The sequence below is a fragment of the Phacochoerus africanus genome, chromosome 11, assembly GCF_016906955.1.
Source record: "Phacochoerus africanus isolate WHEZ1 chromosome 11, ROS_Pafr_v1, whole genome shotgun sequence".
Classification (NCBI taxonomy): Eukaryota; Metazoa; Chordata; class Mammalia; order Artiodactyla; family Suidae; genus Phacochoerus; species Phacochoerus africanus.
This window is the reverse complement of record NC_062554.1, coordinates 90,815,319-90,841,263: the sequence shown is the minus strand read 5'-3', so window position 1 is coordinate 90,841,263 and position 25,945 is coordinate 90,815,319. Positions and strand designations below refer to the sequence as shown.

General features: G+C 40.9%; 1 protein-coding gene across 1 annotated transcript; it reads left to right on the top strand.

Annotated features, from left to right (window-relative positions):
* The first annotated feature begins 7,273 nt into the window (after positions 1–7,273).
* Positions 7,274–16,982, top strand: TOMM7 (translocase of outer mitochondrial membrane 7). Its single transcript, XM_047753746.1, has 3 exons — positions 7,274–7,454; positions 11,057–11,105; positions 16,750–16,982. The coding sequence occupies exons 1-3, from the start codon at positions 7,352–7,354 to the stop codon at positions 16,763–16,765; spliced, it is 168 nt and encodes a 55-aa protein (XP_047609702.1). The 5' UTR covers positions 7,274–7,351; the 3' UTR covers positions 16,766–16,982.
* The last annotated feature ends 8,963 nt before the right edge of the window (positions 16,983–25,945 follow it).

Sequence of the window (25,945 nt, the reverse complement as noted above, 5' to 3'; positions counted from 1 at the left end):
AACGTGAGATACTGTATAGTATGCACACTATTTGTATATTTTAAAAGGGCTGGGGAGAATGTGTGAATTTGTGTTTATTTGCTTCCATATGCCTGGAATATCTCTGGAAGGATGTATATGAAACTAGACAAATTGGATTGCCTCCAAGGAGAAGAATAAGGCAACAAAGCATAAAAGAAATAGAATTTGAACTTATGCTCTTTTGTACCAATCCATCTATTTTTTTAAAAAGGTAATGAGAAATTTTTCAATGTATTCTTAGGAAATAATCTCTAAGTTATATATATGCATATATAATATATAATTTAGATTAGGTATATAGTATCTATATTATTTTTATTATATTTATTGTCTATATTATAATTATGTGTGGCCAGGGATCAAACCTGGGCCACAGCAGTGACCCAAACTGCTGCAGTGACAATGCCAGATCCTTAACCCACTGCGCAACCAGCGAACTCCATCTAAGTTATATATATATGATACATGTATGCATTTCTTTTTTTTTTTGCTTTTGTCTGTTTAGGGCCGAACCCACGGCATGTGGAGGTTCCCAGGCTAGGGGTCTAATAGGAGCTACAGCTGCTGGCCTACACCACAGGCACAGCAAGCCAGATCCGAGCCACCTCTGTGACATAGACCACAGCTCACGGCAACACCAGATCTTCAACCCACTGAGTGAGGCCAGGAATCGAACCCGAAACCTCATGGTTCCTAGTTGGATTCATTTCCGTTGCACCACTATGGGAACTCCTATATGTGTATATATTTTATGTCTACACCCATGGCATATAATGGTTCCATGCTAGGGGCTGAATAGGTGCTGGAGCTGCTGACCTACACCACAGGCACAGCAATGCCAGATCTGAGCCTTGTTTGGGACCCACACCACAGTTCATGGCAACATCAGATCCTTAACCCACTGAGCAAGGCCAGGGATCCAACCTGCAACCTCATGGTTCCTAGTCAGATTCATTAACCACTGCACCACAATGGGAACTCCTTAAGTTACATTTTTAAGGTAGGTAAATCTGACAGCATTCTATTTACAAAACAACAGTGGGGAGGATTGTGTGTCTTTGCTTCTGTGTGCATAGCTCTCTGAAAGAATATACAGGAAATGGTAACACTGATTTGCCTCTAGAGATAAAAATGGGCAGGAGAGGACAGAAGCAGAGGAGCTCTTTAACTATGTAACTTTCTGTACATTTTCAATGCAGACTATGAATTTATTTCCTTTTCAACCAAATTAAGAAAAGTGAAAAAAATTAAGCCCCCCAAATAAATTGCCCTCACCTTGTAATTTTTTTTCTTTAAAATATTCAGTAGCTTTCCAGATACTCTCTGGCTAAAATCCAAATTTCTTAACTTGACATTTGGATTCTTTTTATAACTTGGTCTCATTATTTCCTGCTTGGAGCTTTCTGTTCCACTGAAAGCATTTTTCACTCTCGCTTCATAATTGTGTACTTTCTGGCATTTCTTTATTCTTTGCTCCCTCTTCCCCAGCCATTAGACAGCAGCTCAGGCTCACTGCTATGATGTTTTCCTGGAACCATCCAGCCCTCAGAGGTTTCTCTCTCCTCCACTTCCCTATAACAATTTACTGTCTGCCCTACACATTTGGCCCTTATCCAAAACCCTCTTGCTTTTCAAAGGTATGTGCACTCTGTCCCCAAATCCTTGTGGGCAGTAGCTGAGGAGAGTTTTCTGAAACTCCCTTCTTCTGGCAGAACTTTATGCTTGGTTCCAGTGATGTTTTTTAACTAATCTCTTCTTTGTAGAAATTGTACTCCACTCATAGGCTTGCCTGACATGCTTAAGAATTTCAAGCCATATCGTGGCAATTAAAAATTATCTATCCACCCAAAAACACGGTAGCAGAAAAAGAGAGGACAGTAAGAGTTAAAACTCATGAAAGCACATGGTGATTGAATATTGGTATATTTTTAAGTATACCATTTCTGGAAAACAAGATGCATAACAAAATTGTTTCCTCTTTTTCATTTTGGTGTGCATATTTGGCTGCATTTTTAAAAATAGGCCCTATTTTCCTGAAGACCATGGTGAATTAATTAGTTTTTCTGATATATCATCAACTAGTTCTTGAGGTCTTTGTTTTGGATAAACGGCAGAATTGGATTTAAACCTTGGCAATTCAGGAAAAAATAAACAAATAAATAAAATAATAAGACATGGAAACAACTTAAATGTTAACCAACAGATGAATGGATTAAGAAGATGTCGTACATGTATACAATGGAGTACTATTTAGCCATAAAAAGAACCAAACAGGAGTTTGTGTCATGGTGCAGTGGTTAGCGAAGCTGACTAGGAACCATGAGGTTGCAGGTTCGATCCCTGGCCTTGCTCAGTGGGATAAGGATCTGGCGTTGCCGTGAGCTGTGGTGTAGGTCAAAGACGTGGCTCAGATCCTGTGTTGCTGTGGCTCTGGCGTAGGCCGGCAGCTACAGCTCTGATTAGACCCCTAGCCTGGGAACCTCCATATGCCTTGGGAGTGGCCCTAGAAAAGGCAAAAAGACAAAAAAAAAAAAGAACCAAATACTGCCATTTGAAGCAACCTGGATGCATCTAAAGATTATCATATTACACGAAGTTAGAAAGAGAAAGACAAATATATATCCATATACTTATATGTGGAATCTAAAATATGGCATAGGAGTTCCTGTTGTGGCTCAGTGATGTTGTCTCTGTGAGAATGTGGGTTTGATCCCTGGCCTCACTCAGTGGGTTAAGGATCCACTGTGGCTGTGGCATTGGCCGGCAGCTGCAGCTTCAGTTCTACCCTTGGACCAGGAACTTCCATATGCCGCAGGTGCGGCCATAAAAAGAAAACAAATATGGCACAAATGAACCTATTTACAAAACAGAAACAGACTTGCAGATGTAGAGAATAGATTTGTGTCGGAGTTCCCGTGGTGGCGCAGTGGTTAACGAATCTGACTAGGAACCATGAGGTTGCAGGTTCGGTCCCTGCCCTTGCTCAGTGGGTTAAGGATCCGGCGTTGCCATGAGCTGTGGTGTAGGTTGCAGACGCGGCTCGGATCCCGTGTTGCTGTGGCTCTGGCGTAGGCTGGCGGCTACAGCTCCGATTCGACCCCTAGCCTGGGAACCTCCATATGCCGCAGAAGCGGCCCAAAGAAATAGCAAAAAAAAAAAAAAAAAACACTAAAGAATAGATTTGTGATTGCCAAGGGGGAGGGAGATGGACTGGTAGTTTGGGGTTAGTAGATGCAAACTATTACAGTTAGAATAGATAAGAATAGACAATAACTTCCCACCGTACAACACAGGGAACTATATCCAGTCTCCTGAGATAGACTATGATGGAGAAAAATTTTTTTTTGTCTTTTTGCCTTTTCTAGGGCTGCTCCCAAGGCAAATGGAGGGTCCCAGGCTAGGGGTCTAATCAGAGCTGCTGCCCACGGCCTAGACCAGAGCCACAGCAACATGAGATCCGAGCTGCATCTGAGACCTACACCACAGCTCATGGCAATGCCGGATCCTTAACCCACTGAGCGGAGCCAGGGATCAAACCTGCAACCTCATGGTTCCTAGTTGGATTCATTTCCGCTGCGCCACATCGGGAACTCCCTGGAGAATATTTCAAAAAAGAATGTATAAGAAGAAAAAAGAATGTGTATATATGTATAATTGAGCCACTTGCTGTAAGCAGAAATTGGCACATTGTAAATTGTATTTTAATAAAAGTAAAAAACATAAAAATATAATAAACCTTGGCAAGTTGACTTTCAGATCCATGTGCCTTTTAAGCCTGTGTTCTTTTATTTATAGCAGTGGATATATTTAGGTTCCCTCCATGGTGCAACACTGTATTCAGGTTTAATGGGCACAGAATATAAACTATACTCCTTGAGGAGCTTACACTCTATTGCATGTTGCATTAGTCTGTCCCTTGTTCACTCTGCGGCCGTGTATGTGGTAGATGCAGCCAATTCTTAGAAAGCTGTTGATATGCAGCCTTGGAACTAAAGAAGAAATTTTGAGAAAGGTAGATCTTTAAAACAAACCAGTAAGAACAAAGGTGCAAGCAACAAACAATAATAGAAATATCTTACCTTTGCTTAAGTCTTTTAGTTAAATTCCGTATTTCATGCATATCATCTCTTCATCTTTATAATAACTGACTGAGGTGCATATTATTACTATTTTTATTATTATTAATCTTTTTAGGGCTGCACCCTTGGCATATGGAAGTTCCCAGGCTAAGGGTTGAATTGGAGCTGTAGCTGCCAGCCTACACCATAGCCACAGCAACGCAGGATCTGAGCCATATCTTTGACCTACACCACAGCTCATGGCAATGCCAGATCCTTCACCCACTGAGAGAGGCCAGGGATTGAACCCACGTGACTCAGGGATACTAGTTGGGTTCGTTACTGCTGAGCCACATGGGAACTCCAAGGTGGAGTTATCTTCTTGTGTGGATGAGAAAAGGGAATCCGAGAGGTTAAACAACTTGGCCATGATCACACAGTTAACTGACGGAGCCAGGATTCAAATGCAGAGGTTCTGCCCCTTTAGTCCTTGTGTTTAATCTTGATGTGATGTTATTATTTTTCCAAAGATTAGTCACATGGACAAGTAACTTGTCTTACTCTAATTAGATCACAGAACCTTTAAGTGGAAGACTGCATCTCATTTTCTTAAGGGTCTCCACACATAATTGTCCAGAATACGAGGAACTCAATATTCCAGAACGAATGAATGCATGAAAACAATTATGGTTTATAAATGCAGTATTAATAAGACTATCATGTTCAGATTCAAAATTCAACCAACCAAATACATACCAGCCAGTGTCATGGGTGAAAAAATATGAAGTTTTGGTGGACTGGAGATAATGTCCATGGCAGGCTCGGCATAGGGAGCTGTCCAATACATGATACTTTCGTAAATACACTCACGTGATCTGATATAATTTTTGTCACGCACAACTCTGTTATGGTAGTGTATTAATCTGCTCATGCCACCATGACAGAACACCACAGACCAGGTGGCTTCAACAAGAGGCTTGTTTTCTCACAGTTCTAGGGGCTCAAAGTCCTAGATTGAGGTGCAGACTTGCTGGCTTGCAGGCAGCCCCTCTCTCATTGTATTTTCACATGGCCTTTCTTCTGTGTGCACGCGGACAGAGAACTCTAGCGTCTCATTCTCTTACAAGGAGTGGCCCTGTCAGATCAGGCTCCCACTCTTAAGCCCTCCTTTAATCTTAATTACCTTTTTAAAGGCCCTTTCTCCAAACCCCTCCACAGGGGGTTGAGGCATCAACAGATGAGTTTGAGAACATAATGATTTCTTTTCTTCCAGTCCATTGTTTACTTCTCTCCTATAAGGCAGTGGTTAACATTCAAATTCTGGAACAAGAGTGTTTGGGTTTAGACCCTACTTTTACCACTGACCAGCTCTATGAAATTGGGCAAATTTACTTCACTTCCCCATGCCTCAGTTTCTTCATCTATAAAATGAGGTTTTTAGTACAGTCCTCATCTCACAGAGTGGCAAGGATTCAACCAAGGAATGTGAGCAAGCACAGTGCATATATACACTAAGTGCCCAGTAAATATTAGTTAATATTTTACTTGATTTTCTGAGTGTAGTTGCCCACCAGGAAAAAGAATGTCAGTTCTTTTGCAAACTATTTGAGACACCTGTTCTAGGTTAAGTAGCATAATTAAGCAAGGCTGTTAGTTCCTGATACAATTCATTGGAGTTCCTGTCGTGGCTCAGCGGTTAATGAATCTGACTAGGAACCATGAAGTTGCAGGCTTGATCCCTGGCCTTGCTCAGTGGGTTAAGGATCTGGCGTTGCTGTGAGCTGTAGCGTAGGTCGCAGACGAGGCTCGGATCCTGCATTGCTGTGGCTCTAGCGTAGGCCAGTGGCTACAGCTCCAATTAGACCCCTAGCCTGGGAACCTCCATATGCCGGGGGAAGCGGCCCTAGAAAAGGCAAAAAGGCCAAAAAAAAAAAAAAAAGAAAGAAATTAGGAGTTCCCGTGGTGGCGCAGTGGTTAACGAATCCGACTAGGAACCATGAGGTTGCGGGTTTGGTCCCTGCCCTTGCTCGGTTGGTTAACGATCCGGCGTTGCCGTGAGCTGTGGTGTAGGTTGCAGACGCGGCTCAGATCCCACGTTGCTGTGGCTCTGGCGTAGGCCGGTGAACCTGGGAACCTCCATATGCCGCGGGAGCTGCCCAAGAAATAGCAAAAAGACCAAAAAAAAAAAAAAAAAAGAAAGAAATTAAAAAGTCCTAGACCTGGGGTCAAAAGCTCAAATACCCACAGCGGTCAGGCAGTTACTTAATCATAAGCGGAGAACTTCACAGATAAACCAAAGGCTAGGCTGCACCACAGACTTAACGGAATTCCTAGGATTTGGTCCCAGGCAGCAGTAGGACCCCAGCAGAAACATGCCTTTAAATCTCCTCATTTTATTCTATTGTGCAGCCAGGAGTGGGAGCCACTGCAATCCTAAACCACTAAGGGCAGGATGGATGTTGATTGTTGCCATGGGGTTGGCCAACTTTTCTGAAAAAGTCCAGATTTTCTGTGAAGTTTCCTAAACTTTAAAATGTTGGCAAGTAATTTAAAACGTTAAATAAGCAAAACAAATACTCTAGAAGTGAAAGAAAACATGAATAGGGGCCTTTCTGGGCGCCAGTTTCTTTGCAGTTAAACCTTCAGTTTGAAGAAACAAAATGATAGGGACGGAAGTTAACTTGTCCAAGATTACCCGGCAAGTCAGAGTAAGAGTCTGGACTAAAACTCAGTCCTCTTTAATTTCCTTAGTGTCCCTTCTATGTTCGGTAAAGAACACTTCAAGATACACTTTAAAAGAATGGGTTAAGGACTTCCCCTTGTGGCTCACAACAGAACTACTCAGCATTGTCTCCATAACGACTCTGCTTCGATCCCTAGCCTGGGAAACCCGCTTTGCTGCGGCAGGGGCCACATTAAAAAAAAAAAAAAAAATGGGTAAGGCTGTAGTTAAGAGACAGGGCGTTCAGGCCTGAAGGAATCCCAAGAGCAGTTGCCCCAAGAATGCGGCAATCAGGGAAACCATGCAAAAAACCGAAGAAAGAAAATTTAAAGCCTCCATCCGAGGAAAACCAACCACTGCATGCGCTCCCTACTGGCGAGGCCGCGGAGGGGCGAGGCAGGTCAAGAACGCAGAATTACGACCGCCGCTGGTGACGCTCACGACTCTGCCGTAAAGGCGTGTGTAGCGCATGTGCACCTCTTTTCTTTCTCGGATTCCCAGTGGGGTTGCGGCTGTGGTGTGTCTTGAGCGTGCCGCCCGGGTCGTCGCCATGGTGAAACTGAGCAAAGAGGCCAAGCAGAGGCTGCAGCAGCTTTTCAAGGGGGGCCAGTTTGCTATCCGCTGGGGCTTCATTCCTCTCGTCATTTACTTGGGTCAGTGGGAGAAGGACCTGGGAGGAGACGGGAAAGAGGGTGGAGACGCTGAGACTCCATATTCGGCTTGGCGCGGGAGAGAGAAACGCGACCGTGCCGCGCACGTCCTTTGAGGCTGTCGGGTTAAGTGGGGTTGGCTTAATCTGAGTTCAAGTTCCTGTTCTTTCCTTCACTGTTTTTATGGTCTTTAGTAAATTACGTAATCTTTTCGTTTTGTTTGTACATCTGTGAAATAGAGGTGACTTCTCAGGATTATTGGGAGAGTTAGGACGACCTGATATATGTGAAAGCGACTAATTCGTTCTTTGGTGCTAGGTGATTTTTCAGGCGTTTGTACTCACCTCTCCAGGTGGGCCTGAGGCTCTTGGACCTCGTGGATGGCCACTGCCTTGAGGCATGATGTGACAGTTGCTGGCTGCCTCCGCCTTCTCATCTGTAGTAAAGGGTTTACATGTGAAAAAATAGAAGTTTAGGAAAGTTTGTTCCGTGCTCAAGGCCATACAGCTATGAACTCAAACAGTGGGCATCGTGGTCCATACTCTTAACCACTGTGCTGTATTGCAAGGCTTTGTAAGTGCTCAGGCAAATCTTCAGCTGGGGCAGCACGTTGGACTCTATCCATTTCTAGCCTTGGATAGTTTTGTATTTTTAACCTTAATTGCGCTATTCAGGCAGTATAATGGAAATGAAAGCATTTCAGCTCTGTCAGTTTAAGCGTAAGTTTGACGGTTTCAAAGGCTCAGATTCGCATTTCAGAGTTCTCTGATTTTATTTTATTTTATTTTATTTTATTTATGTTTTGTCTTTTAGGGCCACACCCGCGGCATATGGAGGTTCCCAGACTAGGGGTCTAATCAGAGCTGTTGCTGCTGGCCTCTGACAGAGCCACAGCAATGCCAGATCCGAGCTGTGGCTGCGACCTACACCACAGCTTATGGCAATGCCGGATCCTTAACGCACTGAGCGAAGCCAGGGATGGAACCTGCAACCTCATGGTTCCCAGTCTGATTCGTTTCTGGCTTCTCCGCGACGGGAACGCCCCTGATGTTATTTATTTATTTGTTTTTTGCCTTTTTATTTTTTTTTTATGGCTTCAAATGTGGCATGTGGAAGTTCCCAGGCTAGGGGTCTAATTGGAGCTACAGCTGCTGGCCTACACTACAGCTACAGCAACACAAGATCCGAGCCGCGTCTGCCACCTACACCACATCTCATGGCAACGCCGGATCCCCGACCCACTGAGTGAGGCCAGGGATCTAAATAGTATCCTCATGGATAGTAGTCAGATTTGTTTCCACTGTGCCATAAAGAAAACTCCCACTAGTCAGATTCTTAACCTGTTGAGCCGCAACAGAAACTCCTGAATGCATTTTTTTTTTTGTCTTTTGTTGTTGTTGTTGCTATTTCTTGGGCCGCTCCCGCGGCATATGGAGGTTCCCAGGCTAGGGGTTGAATCGGAGCTGTAGCCACCGGCCTACGCCAGAGCCATAGCAACGCGGGATCCGAGCCGCGTCTGCAACCTACACCACAGCTCACGGCAACGCCGGATCGTTAACCCACTGAGCAAGGGCAGGGATCGAACCCGCAACCTCATGTTTCCTAGTCGGATTCGTTAACCACTGCGCCACGACGGGAACTCCCATTTTTTTTTTTTTTTAAGAGCATTTACTTTCCCAGATTTTAGTGACTTTGTATAGGTATCAAAGATTAGAGCAAGTAATTAGGACACCCTGCTCTAGTAGGTTGTGAATCATCTCTTTCTCCCAGACCCTCCCCCCAGCTTTCACTTAATGGTAGAAGGACTCAGTTTGGCTAGGACAGGCTCTCCTTTTAGCTAAGGAAGGTTTGGGGGCTTTGATTCTTCTACTTCTTTGCACCACCTCCTTTCTCCATTATTGTGTATATTCAGTCCTGTTTTAGTCTGCTACTGCTTTCTGTCCCTGTGGTTTTGCTGCTGCTCTTTGGGTCTTTTCACATGGCTTTCCCTCCCTTTTTTGAAATTCCTTTGCTACTTCCAGGAAGTGGTGGTGGGTTGTTACAATCTGTCTATCAAGGGTTTTGCTCTCCTTTTCCACCCTAGAGTTTATTTTGTTTTAGTGCACACTGGCAATATTCTCTTTACTAGGACCATCATGGTGATTTTTTTACCCTAGTGTCCAACTCAGGTGGAGATTATGTTAAAACTATTGTCTGTTTAGTACTTCTTCCTTGTTAATTATTTTTTTTCCTTAAACTAACTAAAATTAATTTTATATCTAACCTAGTTCCCATGTTTTACTTCTCTACCTTAGCTCTCACTAAAACCTGCAACTGCATATTGAACTTCTTGTATAACTTAGAATCAAACATACCTTTCAGAGCTTTAGGGTGTATAGTGGGAATATAGTGCTATAAAATAGGACAGACAGTGACATGATGATAAAGAATCTGGACATTTACCAACAAAAGGATTTTAATCAATTACCTGTTTGAAGACAGTTCTCCTTGGTGTCCTGAATTTCTACAAATCTTGTGAACGGAGGCTCTGACCACCCTTCGTTCCATATTTTCCTTTTAAAGATGTTTGTAGGGTGAACAGCTTTGAAAAATAGTACCAGAGCAAGGGGGAGACATGCTCACTGCCTGTTATAAAAGACTCTGGTTCCCCAGACTTAGAGTTCATCTCTTCAATGATGATACTCTGATCACAGTTATTGCTGAGAGTTATGAACTGTCCTTATTTCTCTGTTGCAATCTTGTGTCTTCTACCAGCATCTGTGAAGCTGGAAGTCTTAAAAATGGGATAAAGTTTCAAACTCCACAGTTCTTGATGCCAATTCTAATTTTAATTGGTTATTTCAGCAAATTAGCATATATGCTGTCCAGTTAATAAATATATTTTAAAAGATAAAAAGTTTATTTAGTCATATTTGTGATAAAAGCATCGACTTGATTAGGTTGTTAAACAATAACTTGAATTTTTTTTCCTCTCTTTCTATCAGCAATTTTTGGTTGCTTTATAAAAAGAGGAATTCGTAGGGGATAAAATATCTTCAGTTTCCTTAAAAAGTATAGTTAGGAATTCCCATTGTGGCTCAGCAGATTAAGGACCCAGCATAGTCTCTGTGAGGATGTGTGTTTGATCCCTGGCTTTGCTCGGTGGGTTAAGGATCTGGTGTTGCTGTAGCTGCAGCTCTGATTCAGCCCCTAGCCTGGGAACTTCCATATGCTGTCAGTGCAGCCTTAAAAAGGAAAAAAAAAAAGGTATAGTTAAAAGAAAATCTTTGTGCCTTGTAGTCCTTCATCCAGTAAGACTTATTGGTGAAGCCTTTTTTTGGGGGTATGACTAATAATGAAAGATAGTGCATGCTGAGGGCTACTGCGCAAAATGTATGTATTACGGGAATAAGGTAGTTAGTCTTCCCTGCTGGTTAGTCATGTACATAATCTCATACTCTAGTGTAGATTCGAGACTGTTCTCTTGCATAGGAAATCTGGATAGTTCTATTAGATCTGGGTATCATTCTAGCTACCCTAGGTTGATTTAAAAAGTCTTGAGTATAAATTTTTTGGTCTGCTAGGGTTTTAATTAATATTCTCTTTCTCTTTCCTCCCTCCCCCAGGATTTAAGAGGGGTGCAGATCCTGGAATGCCTGAACCAACTGTTTTGAGGTACTGCTCTTAAAAATAAGCATTGCAGGGCAGATGTTCATATATTAGTATTGAATCATGGGAAGCAAAAGAGAAGTAGTGGTAGGCATTGTAATGGAGCTTTATCAGTCACATGTAGTTTTGGCCTGTTGGAAAACTGCAGCAGTTTGCAGACCACTGTAACTTATCAGGTAATTACATTTGCTCCCCTTCCTAGTTTTTATGCTGTACCATGTTATAATGAAGCCTATTTTAAAGGAAAAGAGTTAATTATCATTTTACCTCTTTCAAAGGTGAACTGTTTTTAATTCCTATATTCCCATCTTTTCCTTATTCAAATAAATACAACCTTTTATAAGAGTATATAGAATTTTGTTTTTTAACGTAAAATTAGAGGTGATAGCCCAAATATTTTCCAGTTGTTGATTGCTTAGGTTTTTCAGGTTTTCAGTATTTTAAATAACATGTTAGAAATATTTTAATGTGCATAGATTTTTATAGGTTTTTATTTATTACCTTGTAAATTCTCATGGGATTAATAAGTCGAAGTGTATGAACATTTGTGACTGTGAAAATACACTGTCAAATCTCCTTTCTCAGAAACAACCTTGCCAGTATTGCATAAGCACCTGTGAAAACTTCTGCATAAACACAGATTACAGACTACATATTCATGTGTGTGTGTGTGTGTGTGTGTGTGTGTGTTTGTGTGTGTTTGTATATATGGTTGAAGCCGGAATGTGGAACAGGCAGGATTGCTCAATAGAAAAAACTGATAAGGCACTATGATGACTAGGACCCCTGTATAGGTACCATGGGGTTTCAGCTTGACCCTCTGTCTTAGAGACGTTTCTTGTGGCTTGTCCTAATACATTTTTCACTGGCTAGTCTAGGTCTTCAGTTTCCTCAGACTCCTAAACTAAGCCACTTTTTTCTACAATGGGCAGAAATAATAATAGTCATAGTATAGTTATTTACAGTGTTATCAACCACTGTTTTAAGTGCTTTGTTGTATACAGTATCTCTAATTGTTACTTCATTACAGTCAGTAGGTGGTGGAGTGTGTCGGTCTCCAAGACTCACACACTTTCCACTGGGTCACATGACCTCCTCCAGATAATCTGACCTCTTACTCAGCACTGTGCCTTGTCAGCCTCTCCTTTCTCAAAATAAGAGTTTTTTTCTTTCAGGGTTACCACCATATGTGCCCTCTATGTGTCTGTCTGTCCTTCCTTCCCTTTTTTTTTTTTTTTTTTGCCTTTTTAGGGCCACACCCTCAGCATATGGAGGTTCCCAGGCTAGGGGTCTAATCAGAGCTGCAGCTGCCAGCCTACACCACAGCCACAGCAATGCAGGATCTGAGCTGCATCTTCGACCTTTGACCTACACCACATCTCATGGCAACACCGGATCCTTAACCCACTGAGTAAGGCTAGGGATTGAACCTGCATCCTCATGGATACTATCCGATTCATTACCAGAGCCACGATGGGAACTCCCACGTGTCCATTTCTGCAGTTACTGTCTTTTCCCTGATAAAGTTCTTTGGTACACGGTCTTCACTCATTGTTTCCTTTCCTCACTCCCCTTTTACTTTAACCTTTTATGGTTTTTTTTTTTTTTTTTTGGTCTTTTGTCCTTTTAGTGCTGTGCTTAGGGCATTTGGAGGTTCCTGGGCTAGGGGTCTAATTGGAACTGTAGCCACCAGCCTACACCAGAGCCATAGCAGCTCGGGATCCAAGCCGAGCCTGCAACCTACACCACAGCTCACGGCAATGCCAGATCCTTAACCCACTGAGCGAGGCCAGGGATCGAACCCCACAATCTCATGGTTCCTAGTCGTCTTTGTTTCTGCTGTGCCATGACGGGAACTCCCTATGGTATGATTTCTTAAAACTGCTTCTAGGAGTTCCCTGGTGGTGGAGCAGGTTAAGGATTCAGCATTGTCACTGCTGTGGTGTGGGTTTGATCCCTGGTCCTGGATGTTCCCTGTGCCTCTGGTGCAGCCTGAAAAGTAACTGCTTTCAGAGATCCCTACCAACCTCTGTGTTTTCAGCCTTTACTCTTGGAACTACCAGGCTACTTTTTTGTAAAGTGAGGACTCAAGGTAACATCTGCTACTGAGTAGCCGGTTGACCTTAGACCAGTTATTTCTCTAATAACTGGGAAACAGTACCTAGAAAACATTGTCAGAGATGGGGCTACCTGGCCAAGTTGTGTAAACATTTTCCAAGCAAGGGAAATTATCATCGAATACTTTCCCCCAAGAGGCCATTAACCTTTCTAAGATAAAGTTTCCTCTTTTGTAAATTGAGGATGATACCTACTTTATCTTAGTCTTATTCAATCCTCATTGCCTTGGCAGTGATTAAGACTATGTGTGTAAAATATTAACAGTGCTTGACAAGTAATGTGTGAGCAGTTAGCTATTAATAATAATTTTTAAAATTAATAATTAATAATTTTTAATCTTTTCTATGTCATCTCCTTTACCCCACTTCTTCTCCAGTGAGAGCTATACTCTAGCTGTGTGGTACTGCATGCTAATCCCAGAAGAAACTCTTTTTTATGCCTTTGTATGCTTGTTCTCTCTCAGCCTGGAATACTTTTTCCCCCTCAGTTTCACTTGACGAAAACCTGCTTTTAGAAAAACTCAATCTCAACTTTCACCCTGTCCCTAAGACTTTTCCCCCTTCTCCTAATTGAAACTGCTCTGTTCTTTTGTGTTCCTATAGTATTCTTTTTTTTTTTTTTTTTTGTCTTTTTGCTATTTCTTTGGGCCGCTCCCTCGGCATATGGAGGTTCCCAGGTTCACCGGCCTACGCCACAGCCACAGCAACGCTGGATTCGAACCGCGTCTGCAACCTACACCACAGCTCACGGCAACGCCGGATCGTTAACCAACCGAGCAAGGGCAGGGACCAAACCCGCAACCTCATGGTTCCTAGTCGGATTCGTTAACCACTGCGCCACCACGGGAACTCCTAATTTCTTTCTTTTTTTTTTTTTGGCCTTTTTGCCTTTTCTAGGGCCGCTTCCCCCGGCATATGGAGGTTCCCAGGCTAGGGGTCTAATCGGAGCTGTAGTCACTGGCCTATACTAGAGCCACAGCAATGCAGGATCCGAGCCTTGTCTGCGACCTACGCTACAGCTCAGGGCAATGCCGGATCGTTAACCCTCTGAGCAAGGGCAGGGACAGAACCTGCAACCTCATGGTTCCTAGTCGGATTCGTTAACCACTGCACCACGACGGGAACTCCCCTATAGTATTCTTTCTTGTCTGTCATTCCCCACCTTGTGTTATGCTTATTGCTTATTTATATTCTATTTTGTCGTGTATGTACCTAAGGTAGCTGCCAACTACTTTGGCAGCCCTTTTTAAGTGTTGGATTAACTTAATTAAATGATCCTAACCTCTTGGTGGTCTTGGGACAGGAATAGCCTGCCTGTTTTTAAACTGGAGTTGAGTGTTGGGAAATAGCAGGTGGTCCAAGATCCAGAGGTGGGGATGGAATGTGCCCTTCTCTTGTATTAACTTGTATTGACTTCAGTTATCCCACCAAGAGTTGACCCTTCAAAGTTGAGGACTAATCCCTGTGTGGCCTTGCTGGACCCACCATTGTTTCCGTGAGGATGCAGGTTTGATCCCTGGCCTTGCTCAGGGGGTTAAGGATCTGGCATTGCCACAAGCTACAGCATAGGTTCAAATACAGCTTGGATCTGGTGTTGATGTTGCTGTGGCTGTGGAATAGGACTCAGCTACAGCTCCAATTTGACCCCTATCCCCGGGAACTTCCATATGCTGCAAATGTGGCCGTTTAAAAAAAAAAAAAAAATATATATATATATTTATATATACACACACACACAAAGTTGCAGACTAGATGAGGCAACTACTGACCTGCTTTTTCATTTCTTCACCTGATTGTCATCTTAGTGCTCCTCTCCTTTCTGGTGTGACAGTCATTCTTTTCTGTCATCGGGGACATTTTCTGTTTCTCTCCAGGGGTATTTTTGATTTAGGAAGAAATTGAGGAGTGTCTGAAAAGGATTATGCTGCTTGTGCTGGTGAGACTGACTCGAGAGGTTTTCCTGGGTTGCCTAGTCTGTACTCTTAAAGGAATAGACTTGTGTCTTGCTGGGGTTTTTATTAATGTAAATGCTATGTTAATATAATACTTATTTAATTATAAAGTTTACTGTTTACATATAAATTTTTTAATATAATACTTATGAAAATGTAGTTCGTGATTTACTGGTCTATTTTTCTTGTTGGCTTCCATGAGATTGTGTCTGCATTTGTCTTAGTGTCCTCTTCTTTCACTCAGGATGGCACATTATCCGTGGTTGGTTGATACGAATGTTTTTTTTTGTTTTTTGGTTTTTTTTTTGTCTTTTTTGCCATTTCTTGGGCGGCTCCTGCGGCATATGGAGATTCCCAGGCTAGGGGTCGAATTGGAGCTGTAGCCGCTGGCCTATGCCAGAGCCACAGCAACTCGGGATCTCAGCTGCATCTGCGACCTACACCACAGCTTACGGCAACGCTGGATCCTTAACCCACTGAGCAAGGCCAGGGATTGAACCCGCAACCTCATGGTTCCTAGTCGGATTCATTAACCACTGAGCCACGTAGGGAACTCCGATATGAATGTTTTATTTACAATGCACTACTTTAATGAATAAGGGCTAATATTTTAGTAAAACATTATTTAGGCAAAATATATGAGTACTAAGAATGATTGTTCCTGTTATCTGTATAAGGCCAGGGAAGATTTTTCATTTCTCTTTATCTTAGATGCTCACTACCATTGAAGAAGAGACCTTGATAAATGAATTATTTATTTATTTATTTTTTTGTCCTTTTGCCATTTCTAGGGCCGCTCCCGTGGCATATGGAGGTTCCTAGGCTAAGATCTAATCAGAGCTGTAGCTGCTGGCCTACACCAGATACCCAGCAACTCGGAATCTGAGCCGCATCTGCAACCTACACCACAGCTCACGGCAACACTGAATCCTTAACCCGCTGAGCAAGGCCAGGGATTGAACCCTCAACCTCATGGTTCCCAGTCGGATTCATTAACCACTGAGTCATGACGGGAACTCCCATAAATAATTTATTTTCATATCTTAACTATATGCAGAAATACTCAGGGTTTGATGGGAGATTTTGATACACTTTGGAAAACTGGAAATAGATGTATGTTGGTTTGTTTGACATGCAAAGGGAAAATACTTTCTAAAAATAAACAGAATGCTAAAATTGTCATTGTGTAATACAGTTTTATTTAGGTTGACATACTACTAGAAACTACCTTTTAAATCCACAGGACTTAGAAATGAAAGGCCTCTTGTCTCCTTCCTGAATCTAATAATGATACAGCTTTACTGTCTGGGTTCATCAATCCCTCATTTCAGTTTTTGATTGACCTCAGTTTATGTTTTCCTCTTTGTTTATAATAGGTGACTACAATAAAAAGTGACAAAACTATTTTTAAAGTCTCTTTAATTTTTTTTTCCTCTATGAGATTGATCCTTCTGCTGCCTCCGAATTTGATAGATGAATAAACACAAACATAAATGTATAAAATCTTCTAGTTCTTGAGGTATGTTTGAGAAGTTTTTACCTTGGGGTTTAATTTATTTCTCCTCTTCACAAACATTTTAGCTTACTTTGGGGATAAAGGACTATTTGGTCATCTGGTTTTGGAAGCAGTCACTGCAGAGGAACAACATGGAAGGTGTGCATTCTGGCTGGGATAAGAGATGAGACATCGTTCAGACGTTCACCAGTTGGATGGCACAGGGCTCTTACTTCTCAGATGCATCTCTGGCAGAGTGGAACCTCTATTGACTTATTTATGATAGACTGTATTAAAATAAATGTTTTTAACAATGTTATGTCTTGAGTCCTTTTTGAATGGAACGCAATAGGATTGTTAGGTAAAAATTTAGCCTTTTGGTATTATTTCAAAAAAGGAATCTATTTATGTGCCTAGCTGTTGCTTTAAAAATATGAAAATTCCCAAGTTAATTCCTGGTCACTCACTTAACATGGATTCCAGTTTCACTTTGCTGTGAATTAATAACCCCCTCTGTGATGGTAGTAAAAGTAGAGACAGCTCTCTGTGACAAACCAGGCCTTACTTCTGTATTGCATTAAAGTAATGTTCAGATTAAAAGAAGCAGGGTTCTTTGGCTCTGCTGTTGGGGGGTGGGAATGGCACTGGGAGTTGTGTGATTTGTGAGTTAAGTGTGAATCTAAGATCTCTCTCAATAGTGTTAGAAGCCTATAGAGATGGCTGGGCAGGACCTTATGGAGACTACACAGAATAGCAGCACTTTGTATTTTCTGATAGAAGAAAAGGCATTTAACTAATGGGAACTAGTTTTCAGTTCGAGGTCCTGGTATCCTGGGACTTTACCTGTATTTGAAGTCCCCCTTCCTTTTTTTTTTTTTTTTTAATTTAGATTTTTCTGTAATTAAAAAAAATAGATGTTTACTTAATTTGGGGGAATTGTAATTAATATAGGAAGGTTAGGCCTGAAACAAGATTTGGGAGGAAACCATTGGCTTGAATGTTTTAAACATCCAGTGTTAAGTAGAGAATGATCATGAATATAATATCAGGTAAATGGAGCTGTCATCAGAAATTTCTTCCTTGTTTCTAATGTAAAACCCTTTCAGCTATTTAAGCCTATTTCCTCAAGTTGTTAACCTTTGCCATGGAGACCTAGAAGACTGTTAGGAGGCTTGTTGCATAAGGGGATTTTAAAGTGGAATTCTTGAGAACTGACTGCAGGGGAACCATTTTTGGTGTGCGCTTAATGTAATTGCTTTAATATCTCCATGAATCTAGGCACGTATGATCTGCTAAAATCTCTGAGCAGTTTTTAAATCCTCATAGAATTGCTTAAGATTGTGCCCTTTCCCCTGACACTCCCATCCTTGCTGCTAAATGTATTGTCAGTGAATTTTTTAGTATTTTGGTGCAGTTTTTTTTGTTTTGTTTTTGTTTTTGTTTTTGTTTTCCTTTGTCACTTAGGGTTTTCAGAAATTGAGAAAATAAAGCTATGGCAAGTAAAAAATACTAAATAACATGGATAGTAAATGTAACTGGTTTTGTTCTTTTAGGAATTAACTTGTAGCTATGTATAAAACCCCAGGAAATTTTCAAATAAGAAATCCAGAATTAAATAGAAAGGGACCAGTTCCTTGTTCTTACATGTGAGGAAGCTACAAGAACAGTATAAACATTTGTTCAAGGCAGCTAAGACCTGAGACTGGTACACACTTTAATACCTGTGTACATCTGAAGGTTTGTGAAATGTTTATAACAGCTCCTACGTTTTATTGGATTTTAGTTGTTAGGGCAGTGCAGTCTAGTTCACGCATCGGTCTTTGTTTTGTGCTAGACACTAGAGAGTCTTTACCGTTAAGATGATTTCTCACCTTGATTTTGCTTAGGCAAACACCAAGCTGATAGGACCCGATTTGAGTCCTGGCCCTGATGTTTAGTTCCTTAATCTTTAGACTTGAGTTGCTTCCACATGATAGGGGTAATACTTGTACCAATGTGTTATTCCCTAAAGCAGTGGTTGTCATAGCTGATTCCAGACTAGCATCACCCCGGACCTTGTTAGCAGTGCACATTCTGAAGTCTTCCTCAGTCAGAATCTGGAGGTGAAGTTCAATGATCTGTGTGTGTATTTTAATTACTTCAACCATTGTTTTAAATTAAACTTGTTGCGATAATTGTAGAGTTGGATGGAGTTTAAGAAATGATACAGGAGTTCCCATCTTGGCGCAGTAGAAACGAATCCAACTAGGAACCATGAGGTTGCAGGTTTGATCCCTGGCTCTGCTCAGTGGGTTAAGGATCCGGCATTGCTGTGAGCTGTGGTGTAGGTCACAGATGCGGCTTGGATCTGGCATGGCTGTGGCTGTGGCCAGCAGCTGTAGCTCTGAATAGACCCCTAGCCTGGGAACCTCCATGTGCCGCAGGTGCAGCCCTAAAAAAGACAAGACCAAAACGAACAAACAGAAATGATACAGAAAGATCCCTGTATCCTTTACCTAGTTTTCCTCAAATGTTAGCATTCTGTAAGTCTGTATACAGTGTTGTGATACTGACTTTGATACAGTCAGAACATTTCCATCAAGGAAGGCTCCCTCAGGTTACCCTTTCAATAGCCATTCCTCCTCCATCACACTTCATCCCTATCCCCAAGCTCTGGCAACTAGTAACCTGTTGTCCATTTCTATAATTTTGTGATTTCAAGAAAGTTACATAAATGGAATCATACAGTAAATAACCTTTTTGGGATTGGCTTTTTTCACTTAGCATAGTTTTGAGGTTTTATGTTTATCCAGTTTATTCCTTTTTGTTGCTGAGGAGTAGTCAATGGTATGTATGTATATATGTGGAGGACATTTGAGTTTCCATTTTTTAGCTGTTATGGATAAAGCTGCTAGGAACGTTTGTGAACATCTTTTTGTGTGATCAGTCTGCGTTTAAAGTCCTGTAGGTGAATGAGACAACTCAGATTTGAGAATACTGTCCTATACTTAGAGTGGCCCTCTTGCTTCCCCATACGCATTAAAGTCACTTTTCCACATCATATCCAGTGATCCTTTTAAAAGTAAGGTCACATCACACCCTGACCAAAGCTCGCCAATGGTTTCCTACCTCACTGAGAATAAATCCCCAAATCCTTATTTTCAATAACCTACAAAACTATAATCTAGTTTCATGTGCCATTGATCTCTTCATTACCCAGGATTCTTCTTCCATGTTCACTTGCACTCTTGCTGTTTTGATCTCTTGTCCTTCAGAAAGACCAGGCGTGTTCTCACTTTGGAGTCTGAATTAGCTGTTCTCTCTGCTGGCACCCCTCCCAGATACCAACACATGTGGTTTTATTGTAGTCTGTGCCCAACTGTCGTCTTTCAGAGACTATGTCTTTGACCCTTATGTAAAATAGCAAACTACACCTGCCTTGTCTCTCCATAATTCTTTTTTTATTTTTAACTGAAGTATAGTTGATTTACAATATTGTATTAGTTTCAGATGTACAGCAAAGTGGTTCCAGTATATATATATACATACACAAACACATAAATGTATATGTATGTGTGTATGTATATTCTTTTTCAAGTTCTTTTCCATTGTAAGTTATTATGAGATACTGAATATAGTTCCCTGTGCTATACAGTAGGTTCTTATCTATTTTGTATATTGTAGTATATCTGTTGAGCCTGAACTCCTAATTTATCATCCCCTCCACATTCCTCTTCAGTGACTGCAAGTTTTCTTTTATGTCTCCGAGTCTATTTCTGTTTTGTAAATAAATTAATTTGTATTTTTTTTTTTTTAGATTCCACATATAAGTGATGCCATGTGATATTTGTCTTTCTCTGACTTACTTCACTTAGTGTGGTAATCTCTTGATCCATCCATGTTGCTGCAGATGGTGTTATTTCATTCTTTTTTATGGCTGAGTAGTATACTACATCTTCTTTACCATTCATCTGTTGATGAATACTTAGGTTGCTTTCATGTCTTGGCTCTTGGAAATAGACCTGCTATGAACATTGGGTTGCATGTATCTTTAAAAAATTTTTTTTTCCAGATAGATGCCCAGGAGTGGGATTGCTGGATCATATGCTAACTCTATTTTTAGTTTTTTTTTTTTAAAGAAACTCCATATTATTCTCCATTGAGGTTGCACCAATTTACATTCCCAACAATGGTGTAGGAGGGTTCCCTTTTCTCCACACCCTCTCCAGCATTTATTATTTGTAGACTTTTTGATGATGGCTGTTCTGAACTAGTAGTTTTGATTTGCATTTCTCTTAATAATTAGTGTTGTTAAGCATCTTTTTATGTGCCTGTTGGTCGTATGTAGGTTTGGCCCATCATTCTCTCCTTTTTTTTTTTAATTAATTTATTGTTATCTTTTTTTTTAATTAATTTTTTTTTTTTTGCCATTTCTTGGGCTGCTCCTGCGGCATATGGAGGTTCCCAGGCTAGGGGTCGAATCGGGGCTGTAGCCGCCAGCCACAGCCACAGCCAAAGCCACGCGGGATCCAAGCTGCATCTGCGACCCACACCACAGCTCACAGCAACACCGGATCCTTAATCCACTGAGCAAGGCCAGGGATCGAACCCGCAACCTCATGGTTCCTAGCCAGATTCGTTAACCACTGAGTCACTGTAGCTGTGGCTCATTCTCTTCTTTAACCTTATCTTACTTTTCCTCAAAGAACTTTTACCCACCTTTAAAATATATGTATATGAATAATCTTATCTCTCACTTTTAGAATGTAAGTTCCGTAAACACAGGACTGTATTTATATATATATGTATTTTTATTTTTTACTTTCTTGGTCTTTTTTTGTCTTTTCTAGGGCCGCACCCACAGCATATGGAAGTTCCCAGGCTTAGGGGTCTAATCGAAGCTGTAGTTGCTGGCCTACGCCACAGCCATAGCATTAGGAATCTGAGCTGTTTCTGCGACCTACACCACAGCTCACGGCAACACCGGATCCTTAACCCATTGAGCAAGGCCAGGGATCGAACCCTCAACCTCGTAGTTCCTGGTCAGATTTGTTAACCACTGAGCCACAACAGGAACTCCAGGACTCTATTTTTAGAGGCTAGTACAGGTCCTGATATATAGAAGATGTCCAAGAAGAATGAATGAATGAATGAATTATGGGGTTGTATGTGTTAAGTGTAAAATGCTTTGAGAACTGGAAACTTTTATAAAAGGAATCGTTGTATAGGGCCAGTATTTTTCTCTTCATTAGTGATAATTGGTAATAAATCCTGAATAAAAGATGTTGGAAAGAGATGATGTGGGAACGGGAATGTTTACTCTGACTTGGCACTCTTTTCATTTAATCACCACAACAATGCTGTGAAGTAGGATCTAATCTCCATTTTGCAGATGAAACAGGCCTGGGTCATTTTTTCCAAATCACAGAGAAAACTTGAGTTTGAACCTATGTCTGCTCACTAGAAGCTTAGTATGTTATTACTGATAGATGCCACATTTAAAAGTAACTTAAAACAACTGATGAAATGGTATAATAGACAATTACAGCAACTACAAAATATTAACATTTCAAGTTCCATAGAGAGGGCACATCTACTTTTATCTGTAATCCACAGCCCTATATATGATAGCACAGGGAGTAGTCAAATTTATGTAAGTTTAACTTATTTGAAATTATTATGCCAGCTATAGGAAACTCTAAACATTTTTTTGTTTGTTTGTGGAGTTGCTGTCGTGGCTCAGTGGTAACGAACCTGACTGGTATCCATGAGGATGTGGGTTCAATTCCTGGCCTCGCTCAGTGGGTTAAGGATCCAGCGTTGGTATGAACTGGTGTAGGTTGCACATGTAGCTCGGATCTGACGTGGCTGTGGCATAGGCTGGCAGCTGCAACTCCAATTCGAGCTTTAGCCCAGGAACTTCCATATGTCGCAGGTGCAGTCCTAAAAAGGCAAAAACAAAAAACATTTTATGGTCTTTTCTTGAATAGCCTACATTTCTATCGAGGTCTATTTTACGAACAGTGAAATGAGCAGATCTATGTATACAGTTTGATGAGTGCTGCCAGTCATGTATACCCTGTAACCACCATGCCAAGATGGGGACCAGGATCTACTCGAACCTGGGATCCTTAGTGCATTGCACTTGGTAGGTGCTCGACAAATATTTTTGAATTAAATGTGGAAAAATTTTTTAGAGGTCGACATAGATAAACTGCAGGGAAGTTTGAGTTGATGTTCTCTTTCCTATAAGCAAAGATACTAAAAGTTAAAAATAATAATAATTTTAGAATTTTACTGAGAACTGGGATGAGGAGAATTTTACTGCAGCCCTTTCTTTCCTCTTCTATCAAGGAAGTCCAGAAGAGGAAGTAAGGAAAAGGGCACGGAGGCAGAAGGAAAAATACATTTTTTTTTTTTTCTGAAGAAAACTGCCACTAACAGGAAGTGAGCGAAGAAATGTCAACAGTTCCCTGGTGTTCCCTAATGCCCACTGAAGTTGAGGCTGTGGACAAAAAGAAGCTCCCAGAGATCAAAATTAGAGGTCCAGGAGGAGTTTCCTGGAAAGCAGAACTGAAGGCCCCAAATATTTACAGGAAAGGAAGTGTCTGTTTCGGTTCCGTGGAGTTTTGTATTGCTGCAGACTCGTGACCACTGCAGGTTTCCTTCCCTTCCCTTTTCTGAATGGCTGTTTCAATGAGGTTATTCCACCTTTGTATAATGGGTAGGTTGAGGGCGGTTAATTTGTACTGAATTGTTGGACCCTGGAGAGCCATCCAGTCCAGATGGGAGGTGCACATTTCCCAGATTTCCCTAACTTTGCCATGGATGCAATATCTAGATAAGACTCCCTGGGAGTAATTGATTGTGTTCTGAGTATGAGAATTAGTGTGTGTGAATATTTGGTCAGCAAAGAAGAAGACATGTCAGAGAATATTGTCGCTTATCAAACGTCAGTTTTATTTCTCTAATTGTGATATTTGCTTACATTATGGCTAAGTTAAAGGCTCTCAGACTCCTTGAAATTTAGGTGTGGCTCTATGAGTAATAAGTTGATACTTGAGATATAAGAAATGTTGTATGATACTTCTGGGAAGTGTGTTTCTTGGATCTGAAGTAACTGGATCACAGCTGTTTCTGGACCAGGAGGATAAAGCCATATACTAGGAATGGTTGAGTGGTGTGATGTTAGGAATCCAGGTTTCTCAAGATTCTATGAGAAGTTCTGTTTGTTCACACTTTCAGTGACTTCTTTGTTATCAAATTTTCTAGTCTTTCCAAACAGATAAAAATACAATGTATTGTAGTTTAAATTAGCATTTTATGAGTGAGGTACAGCATTGTTTTTTGTTTTTTTTTCACATTTTAAAGCATTTGTGTTTCCTTTAGCCCATTTTTTTCTGTTGCAGTATTGATCTTTTCCATATTGACTTATAGGTACTTCGTATTTTAAGGAGGTTTTACCTGTGATATTAATTATAGACATTTCCCCCCAATTTTTTATTTGTCATTTGACTTTGTTTATGACCATCTTTGCCATGCAGATGTTTTGAGTCTTATGAATCAAATTATTGACTTTTAAAAATGCCTTTTGAGGAGTTCTCTTCATGGCTCAGTGGTTAATGAACCCAACTAGTATCTATGAGGACGCAGGCTTGATCCCTGGCCTTGCTCAGGGGGTTAAGGATCTGGAGTTGCCATGAGCTGTGGTGAGGTCACAGATGCGGCTCAGATCCCATGTGGCATGTGGCTGTGGCATAGGCTGGCAGCTGTAGCTCTGATTCAACCCCTAGCCTGGGAACTTCCATATGCTGCAAGGGGGGCCCTAAAAAGCAAAAAAAAAAAAACAAAAAAAAAAAACAAAAAAAAACCTTTTGAATTGTATCAAAGTCTTTTTCTATCTTGAGATTGGAAAAAAATCTTTTCCCAAGCTTTCCTTTGGTATATATATTTTTGATATTTACTTATTTGCTTGTTTACTTGTTAGAAAACATTTTGAATTTAAAAATTAAAAATTTTTATCTTTATACAATTTTAAAAGGTTATACTCTATTTTCAGTTTATTACAAAGCATTGAGTATATTTCATGTGTTGTGAAATGCATCATTGTATCCTATTTTGCATCCAATAGTTTGTACTTCTTACCTTCCCACCCCTTCCCCACAACTGGTAACCACTAAGTTTGTTCTCTAAGTCTGTCAGTCTACTTATTTTTTGTTATATTCACTAGTTTGTTGTATGTTTTAGATTCCACCCATAAGTGATATCACACAGTGTTTGTTTTTGTCTGACTTATTTCCCTTAGCATTGTGCCCTCTAAGTCCATCCATGTTGCTGCAAATGACAAAATTTTGTTCTTTTTTTGGCTGAGTAGTATTCCTTTGTATATCTATGCCACATCTTCCTTTTGTTACATTTTGGTTTATATTTTAATATTTTGTTCCGTTTGTAATTTATAACTAAGGCAGTTTCTCATTTTTCTGACCTCCACTTCTCTTAATGATCTTATTTACTACCCTGCCTTCAGGTTCCAGAGAGGAGATAAGATCAACTAGATCTTATCTAGTATAGATAGGATCAACTAGAAAAGGTGTGGGTGAAGTGAAATAAGAAGTTTAAGTAATAAATTCCAAAAGGATCACATTAGTTTCTTGGAGTCATGTCCTCTCTTGCCTTGGGACCTCAACTAATGCCCATTAATTCTTCCTCACTATTCCTATTCCTGCCCCTTTTTTCTGGCTTTCTTACCATAAGCGCAAGAACCTGGTTGATTTGTTCATCGCTATATCCCTAACACCTAGAATAGTGCATGGCACATAGTGGGATCACCATATTTGGTAAGCAAAGAAGTAGAAATGGCATAAAATGTTAGTTGCCTACCAAAAAATTCATTTTTGTGCCATCTCTGGCATATCTGCTCATCTCAGTTCTCTACGCTCCCAGAAACTGTTCTGTGCTGGGTTTCATGGTATCTCGCTCACCCTGTGCTCATACAGCTAAAGACCAAGGATCCGAGAAGAGTTTCTATAAAATTCATCATTGGATTCATTTTTAGTGAGGAACATGTGCAAGAAAAAGGTACTTTTCTGATGTGAGGAGAACTGTAGATGAGGGCTGTAGCCACTGTAGATGGGGCTAAATTAGATGGAAACAGATGATAGGGGTCTGGAACATTAGAAGAAAGAGCTTGGATGTCTTCTTATAGACAGTGGAGAGCTACTCTTGATAAACAATAGAGAGCCACTAATATTTAGTTGCAAACTAATTATAGATGAGCTACAAGTACATTTTATTGGAACTAGA

Excerpts from the sequence above, each read along its gene's own strand:
- TOMM7 (XM_047753746.1), top strand. The coding sequence starts at position 7,352 with ATGGTGAAACTGAGCAAAGAGGCCAAGCAGAGGCTGCAGCAGCTTTTC. Across the intron at positions 7,455-11,056 it reads TCCTCTCGTCATTTACTTGG|GATTTAAGAGGGGTGCAGAT; the intron begins GTCAGTGGGAGA and ends TCCCTCCCCCAG.